This window comes from Orbicella faveolata, unplaced genomic scaffold (genome assembly GCF_042242905.1).
Source record: "Orbicella faveolata isolate gen_17 unplaced genomic scaffold, um_ofav_v1 contig_13, whole genome shotgun sequence".
In the NCBI taxonomy this organism is placed as follows: domain Eukaryota; kingdom Metazoa; phylum Cnidaria; class Anthozoa; order Scleractinia; family Merulinidae; genus Orbicella; species Orbicella faveolata.
Window position 1 is genome coordinate 11,768,726 of NW_028301540.1, and position 8,147 is coordinate 11,776,872.

At 38.4% G+C, this 8,147-nt stretch overlaps 1 protein-coding gene across 8 annotated transcripts; it reads left to right on the forward strand.

Annotated features, from left to right (window-relative positions):
* Window positions 1–163: 163 nt before the first annotated feature.
* LOC110062699 (serine protease 23-like) lies at window positions 164–7,682 on the forward strand. 8 transcript variants are annotated; one of them, XM_089285807.1, is made up of 6 exons: window positions 599–954; window positions 1,526–1,607; window positions 3,003–3,067; window positions 3,477–3,608; window positions 3,799–4,343; window positions 6,299–7,682. In XM_089285807.1, the coding sequence occupies exons 5-6, from the start codon at window positions 3,848–3,850 to the stop codon at window positions 6,778–6,780; spliced, it is 978 nt and encodes a 325-aa protein (XP_089141933.1). In that variant the 5' UTR covers window positions 599–954; window positions 1,526–1,607; window positions 3,003–3,067; window positions 3,477–3,608; window positions 3,799–3,847; the 3' UTR covers window positions 6,781–7,682. The 8 variants fall into 8 exon arrangements, with proteins under 8 accessions (XP_089141934.1, XP_089141938.1, XP_089141933.1 ...); XM_089285808.1 differs by lacking the exons at window positions 599–954; window positions 1,526–1,607 and adding an exon at window positions 164–592; XM_089285812.1 differs by lacking the exons at window positions 599–954; window positions 1,526–1,607 and adding an exon at window positions 164–592 and having other exon boundaries at window positions 3,482–3,608.
* The last annotated feature ends 465 nt before the right edge of the window (window positions 7,683–8,147 follow it).

Consider the following 8,147-nt stretch of genomic DNA (forward strand, 5'->3'; position numbering starts at 1 on the left):
TCTCTCAAGCGGAAATGGAAATTGATTTTTTTGGCGCCTTTTGCCAACGAGTTAAGTTTTATTAGCAGATTATCTATAGCACAGGAAACCAAAAAGACAATGAAGGAAACGATGGAAAGAAAAGTGCTTTCGCCTCTCTCGGCCCTAGAGAAAATTGGTAAGTCGGAGGGTTGTTTTTCTCTTATGTAATGTATAGGGACCCAGATAAAGATCACGGCGTTTCGATCGTGTACGTTTGATATATGTCATTGTTGAGCTGCAATTGGTTGATTTCGATCACGTCTTGATGACCAGTCACCTAGTGAATTTCTTTGTAATTATATCATCATTCTACGCGAATCTGTGTGTTCTTCGACATGCTCTTTTCTCCTCGCATCCAAACGTTTTATCATCGGTTGTTTGATCATCTTCAGCTCGTTATTCCGTCCTCTGCAGCATCAAATGAAATTTTGTTTTACCGGATATGCGATAGGGCATATAAACTAAACGAGATGCACGTGTCTTCGAAGCTCTGATCTTTCGAAGGAGCCTTGTCCAATACAACCTCATTCCAACGTAAGCAACGCAAACCGACGATTCGTCCTTATGAGGTGTAAGTAAACTACATGATTGGTGCGGTATCGCCTAATTTTTAATCCTTTGAATTGCCAAGTTTAATAGCTCCAACGAAAATACTCTCCATTAATTAACGAGATAAAATCGTTGTCAATCGATCCTGGTATGGCATTTATTATTCTGCAATTATATTGAGTTCTTTGCGGTTTGACCTTTACGTTCATTTGGTGGAAAAGCGTGAATTCCTTTTATTCATAGTATCTTGTTAATCGCATTAGCCGAGTGAGCCAACAAAAATGAACATGCTTTAGGTTTTTAACACACTACACTTGTAGATAATTGAGACTAGTATTGCAGCCGGACATGTATAACGGGGACAACACTGACTGGATGCACAAGGTACACCCATTTTTTTTTTTTTTTTAATCGCACCATGTATTCGACTACAGGTATTTTAGATGTTTTATTACAAGCATCAAGTTCGACAATAGAAAGTCTTGATTTCATAACAAATAAAGGCAATCACCGCCAGCACCTTAATAGCTTGAGCCTTTTAACATAAAGCCACGATAATTAATAGGCGGAGTGTAAAGCAATACAGGTCAGGCTCAGTATTTCAAATATGCTTCTAATAATAACAATTGACTTATTTTATTTTCTTCACACAAGAGACTATAGTCTCATGGTTCATATCATGAGAAACAGATTTCTCTCCCTGGCGAGAAGTACACCAAAAGGATGGAAAATAAATTACAACTGGATTTTTTGTTGTCTCGAGAGGATTATATTTTTGAAGTTTCGGCTTTACATTTAGCCACTTTTCAGTGTCAACAAAATAAAAAACCTTAATTACCATCTAATGAGCTAGAAATTACCAAGGTGCTATATATATATACATCTGCGTCAAAACATGTCGAGTGCTTTGTTTGTCAGATTTTTTACAAAAATGTCCTCTTTTCTCTGGAAGCAGTACACGCCAATAACTGCTGTTTTGACAAGAACTGTTTACGACAGAAGAAATCGCCGTAGAACTTTCTTAGGAGTGACCGTAGGTACGTTGTACGATTATTATCTTGTTTTTCTTTGCTGTAATAAAATCGTCAGTCATAAGTAGGGCTTTACTGCGCAAAGCTGGGATAAACCTACAATGCTTCAAAGGGATTACCAAAGCACTGCCTTGCCCTCCAGTGGAGCTACTTATGTTGTGCAGTACGCTTTTTTGATAGTTGTATCAGATGGAAGAAAGCAGTATAAGAGGTTCTTTCAAATACGCTTGAAACAAGAAGGATTAGCAGAACATAACGGCTTAAAATGCTACTTCCTTCCTTTCTGATGCCGTTGCATTTTCCAAGACAAAAAGTCTCGAAATTTCCGCATAACACCCCTACATAGAAAACGTGATGTTGTACCTGACTAAATACGTCATTCAGTGCAATTGAAGGGGCCGCGGCCATCGTCTTTGTGTTGCCGGCATGAAATGGAAGACTAATGGATTATTATTTTGAGCTGATGTTCCTAATTACCGATCTTTGCCTGTCCACTTAAGAGTTGTCCAAATACCATTGAACATCCTATCATTTCTAATTTTGTTACTTCTGGAACGGAATGTAGCAACGTTGTCGGAGAACATGTGATAGAATATAAAACTAACACTTGTCTTTGGTCGTGAGTCGGAATGTAACAAACTAACTAACGATAAAAAATCTGTTGAATACCCAAATTGTTAAACAGATTAGCACGAAGAAAGTTGCTCGCATTCTGTGGTGTCGTTAATTCCAGTGTAAGGAGTACAAATGTCCCCTTAATAAAAATGAATTAGCCACATGTAGTATAAGCGATGAATAGTTACATGATGATAACGGCATAAATTATCACTGCTGGCATAAAGCGGCCTGACCTCATCCAGTCACTTAAGACTGAACTAGGTTTTATCATATGAGATTTGCAAGAACTAAGAGGAATACTTAACACGTGCGGTCAAGAGCTGAGTAAGTATTTTCACGTTGTAGTACAGTACATTGTCACAATAATCTTTTGAAGACACACATCGTGCTACCGCTATTGTAATAGTCTTAAAAAGAGCAAAGGTCTAAGTTTTCTTCATGAGAGGGGCACGTGAACCAAGCGATTTCTACCAGTCTGCCGAGTCCTGCATTTGTCCCTACCAGCAGGATATTCAGTTTTGGGAAAACAGAAAATTTATAACACGCGACGAATCAATGCATTGGCATATTGTATTTGTTCGTATATCCGAGAGAAGCAACCCTAATCGCTACGCAAACCGTCTCGTGTCGATTTACCAAGCGTTAGTTCAATTTTTCTTGAGTCTGATCAGTCTTCTTGCTTTGTTACTGCTTTTCTTCAGTCAGATGAGGTTTTGTTTTACTTCTTCGCGTGTTTTACTTTTTTTGGAAGAACTAACCCTTGTCCATCGTGGTTCTTTTCAGGATTCAGCGTGGCAAAAAAGGGAAAATAAACAAGTCTGCCTTCTTTGAAATCATTATACCCCGAGGTGAGCGCCAAATTTGGTAATTTCCATTTCTTTTCTTCTTGTTAAATAGGTTAAATATATTTAACCAAATTCACAGTATTCTTTGTCGATATTTGGAGTTACCAGTTATGTCTCCCACGTGCCGTGCCGATCGCTTTTCAGATATCTTCTTGTTGAACAGAAACCACATGGCAGCAGGAAAGGTTTCTGTAAAACGATGCTTAGAATGTTTTCCTCGTGAGAAAGAGCCCTGTACGGGAAGCTATTTTGGGTAAACGTTGGCAACTGAACCTTGTTTGGTGGCTGGAATGTAAAACATGATTGTCATATCCAACACAATGTACGAACGATTACACCTAATTATGAAAGGTTTTGTTATGGTAATTTAGCCACAGTAAAAAATTTTTAACTTTGTCGTCTCTTTATTTAGAACAGTGGGTCGGTGCGTGAGTGAGATGTCAAACTCTACGTTGTTACTAAGTGGATAGTTTAGTGAAATACCAGCGCTCTTGTCATTTGAATTCATTTTAGCAGTGAGCCTCGCGCAGTAAACATTAACTTGGTGAGTGTGTGTATACTTTATGATTGTTAAATTTTACCTCTAAGTGGTTGTGTTTAGCAGACTCTTTACTGTCTCGGAATATTCTATAAATATACTCATCCCAAGAGCACGTTGTTGAGTTTTATTATGCCTTCGCTTTTTAAGCGAAAGATGGAACTTTCTTTGCATCAGAATTCTTTTTCTCTCTTAGAGGACGAGAAGAAAAAGAAGAAGAAAGGAATTGTCCCAAGTTTACAACAATGGAACTGTCACTGATTTACCTGCTTCTTACACTGATCGAGACAACGTGTAACCCTTTCTGTGAAGCAAGCAACTGGCAGAACCCAAAACTTGCAAAGTGGTATCGCCCGTCTGCAGTCACGGAAGGCTACACCGAGACTGAAGATGGCACTTTATACTTAAACATTGATGAAGATAGTAACACAGTCCGTGATTTAGCCAAAAAAGTCCTTTCTATGCTTAATCTTACCGATGACATTTCGGTGCAAGGGATCTCTTTTACTCAAGTGGACTCCAGTCTTGGAAGGTCGCGAAGGGCGCCGGGGATCTTTGGAAAGGACACCCGGGTAAACATGCGAGCGTCTCTCGAGGCGCAAATGTATCCGTTCTCCACCGCCGTGATGCTTTCTTCCGGTTGCACTGGCACCCTCATAGGAGCTCAGCACGTGCTGACGGCCGCACATTGCGTGCGCAGTGGAAAAAGACTGTTAAAGAGTGCTAAAAACTTGAAAGTTGGTAAGTTTCTGTCTCTAAATATGGCGTTTGATAGAGGAATATTTCGTCTTGCTCAGTGTGGCGATGATATCATGCCAATGATATCTCTTTAGTGTTTTGTTCATTTTAATTTACGTTTCGAGATTATCGAGACGGTGCGTTATGTCACATATTCTGAACTCGAAAAATCCGTGCGTTATCCCTTTTCACATGGTTATGAATTCCTTGGTGATACAATGGCTATCGTTTGCAGAGGTTTCCAGACTGAACTCGACATTACGATGTGTCTGTTTCGTCATTTTTATATATCGGTTTGACAACTGACCACACAGTTTGTCAAGTGCCTAAAAACGAGCAGTGACTAATCGTAATGTAAAAGAAAATATCTCAAACAAAAATGGTCTTCACTTGACGTTTGTTTTGATTTGCCGTTAATAACGCAGAACTGTAACACCAAAATAATGTAAGATTATTGAAATTACTAGCCCACTAGTGAGAAACCAAGCGTGCCGTAGGGGCGTTAAGCCAGTAGTAATTAGACGGTAAATGAAATAAACTCCAGGCATTGGGTATCTTTTCTGTGTGCATTCCACGAACAAAATGAAAAGTGCTTCCTTTGTAAACTGTACGCATTTGTGTTCTTCAGCTGTTTGTTTGTTTTGGTTTCTTTGATCGTGGTCTTTGTTAAGTGTTTCCGTCAGTTATCAGCGCAAACCTCAAAGTTTTCAAGCATTTCAGCAATGCAGAATGTTTCGTGACAAGCGATCGTGCGTGAAAAATGGCAGTCTTAATTCGCTTTTAGATCAATTTTGTTAATGCGAAACCTGTCCTATTGCAACGAGTGTCAAAATATCAACCACTGCTCAGAGAATTATCATTTTTCGGAGTTTACATTTCAAAGGACAATAGCTTTCATGGTTATTTATTAAACTTATTTAAAATGATCTCCGATTAACTTCTTTGAGTAGTAATTTGTCTATGGATGAAAAATCGAGGTCTTGCTATGTTATAGAAGAAAACAAATACTTCTTTCTGTTACGAAAAAGTTGCCAAGTTACAAATACATCTTCACTATTATGCCCCTCTCACAGAAACGCCTCTGAGGGAGGACGCACTTTCGCCGTCAGAACTATTAAAGATTGGAACAGTTTACCCCGGTCTTTAAAAACAGAGAAGTCCGTTAAATCGTTTAAGGCTAAATTATGTAATACTATTCTTAACTCTCAGAAAACTAATGGAATTTTTTAACTCTTATTATTCGTAGTATGTTTGAAATTGTAAGTCCAGTTTATTATTTGTAACCATTTTTAATAGTAACTTAATTAAGTATTTTATTGTAAATAATATCGTATTTTAGCATTTTATTGTAAATAATATATTTTTAGCATTCTAATTATTTTAAGCTGAGGGCCCCAAGTTTATCAGTAACTTAAGTTACTGTCACGGGTCACTCTCATTAAATAAAGTCTTTCACTTCACTTCACTTCACTGATTAATGGCAATGTACATCTTTATTTAATTCACTTTTGCAACACATCATTTTCGTTGAAATAAATAGGCCTTTTTTTTCCGCGCTTTCCGCTTAAATTCTCACGATCATTTAAAGAAAATGATATCAAATGGATCTGAAGTCTGTTCAGTGATGTTCCTTGTTAACTTGGACTAAAACGAAAGCCTTTGAAGATACATCCGATTAATAAAACGGTGTTCAGACCCATTAATCAGACAGCTGCATGCGCCACTTAAAACATTATTCTCGCTAGTACGCTTTCTAAAGAACCTTTCATTCTTACAATTGCTTGTATATACACTGGTAAATTAATTCTTGGATATTGTATGATGTGTACCTGCAAAACAGTTCTAAAGTTGTGCGTCCTTAATTAAATCAGTGAAAGATTTGGTTTGTAAAAACAGAGTAGTTAACAAATTACTACGTCAATTACGCGTCATAAATTGATTCCGCATTGATTTCTCAGGCTTGCTTCAACGTTCAGGAAAGTTCCACTGGATCCGCGTGCAAAGAACATATGTGCCCAAAGATTGGAAGACACAGACCCCGCCGAGAGACAGGCTGAGATACGACTTTGCGGTTTTGAAACTCAAGCGTCAGCACAACAGGCAGCACATGTCCGTGCAGACGAGCAGCCTCCTTCCCGGCTCAAAAATTCAGTTTTCTGGCTTCCACGGTGATAAGTGGTACAACTCGTTATGGTACACGTACTGCCGGGTGTACAGAAAATCGAATGACATGATTCTCAACTTCTGTGATGGTGCTAAAGGCGTCTCCGGATCGGGAGTTTACGTAGATACTCCTAGTGGTGATGAAAACGCCGTCGTTGGTGTAGTATCGGCAATAGCCCGAGGAAAGGTCAAAGGCAAAGTGTTGGAGTTCAATGTTATAAATTCCCTTACCAGTACCAAGGTGCGACAGATTTCAAAATGGGTTACCAGACGCTAATAAATCAAACTGGCGCCGTCCCAGAGGGCGTAAGCTAATGCTTGAGATGCAGAATGGCCTTCCTCATTGTCACTAGTTTGTCTCTGTCTACTATAAACAGTATTAAAATGGAACAAAATGACAAAAACATTTATGTTCGCTGTTCACATTCACAAATCACGGAGAAAACATCCAAGGACTTCCAGCGTCAGCGCAAAGTACTCTTTCTCAGGAACAGTAAAGTAATAATTTGCTTTGCGGAAACCAGTATTAGAACCAAGGAGAAAGGCAGAAATTTGTAGCGTCGACAATACAGTACTCAGTCATCACACTAACTTTCGTGCCCTGGTGCACACGAGGCCAAATTGACGTTACGTATGTATGTATGCTCATTTTAGTTGGAGGATGGTTGTAAATATTAACTTAAAAGTGATATTTATTATTCATGCCGAGGGATAGATGTTTCAGATCTGATCTCGGGTTGTGCTGTATGTAGGTGAATTAGCAGATGCCGGTGTAAAAAGCTTGAAGAGGTTGGCATATGTAATGAAGATCATCGCTCGACATACCTCTAACTGTAAATTTAACATAGTTACAGATTGTAGGTATATTACAGCCAATTTTGCAAACAGAAGCTGTTCTTCGTCCAGGCCGCGGTAAACGTTTTTATATGACGTGGTGGTTGATAGCCAGTATTATCGTTACAAAGCTGTAGGCCTATATCCTTGATCAAATCGGTGGACACAAGGGCTTTTTTTTTTTCGTTTATCCTGAATATGTTTTGAACGTTAACGTTATCTGCTTGTTCAATGAAACCTAGTAAATTCTAGCACTATTCACCCTGCTTGGAACAGGCATTCTATGTCAGTGTTAACCTTAGTAAGAAAATTTGTAATAAATTACAAACTGATTACAACATAAAATGTTCCCTTCGTCTTTATTGACACGGAAAGGAAGTCGAACTGAAGGGACAGTTATGTATTTGTATGCATATATATATATATATCTTTTTTTTTTTTTTTTCCAATTTCCCACTCATCTGTGTCCTTTGTTTGCCGTGTGGTGAAACTTGGTTTTTCAATTTAACGTCTAGTGTTCAATTAAGCAGCGGGAAATTAAAGCTGCCTCCATTATTTACGCCAACTAGACGTCGTAAATGAAATCGTACTAACTCCCTTATTTTCTTTTTCTTGTTCGGTGTCTTTGGTCCAGTTAACACTTGAAGCTGTAAAGCGAATTATTATTTTTCTCGAGAACGTCGTAAATTTTCACTTACAAATTACTCATTTCCAATACCAACATGGAATAATATGCAATACCTTGGCCCTTTTTATTCTCGTGACTTTAACATAAATGCCTCGCATTTAAATTTTGGGAATAGACACAGG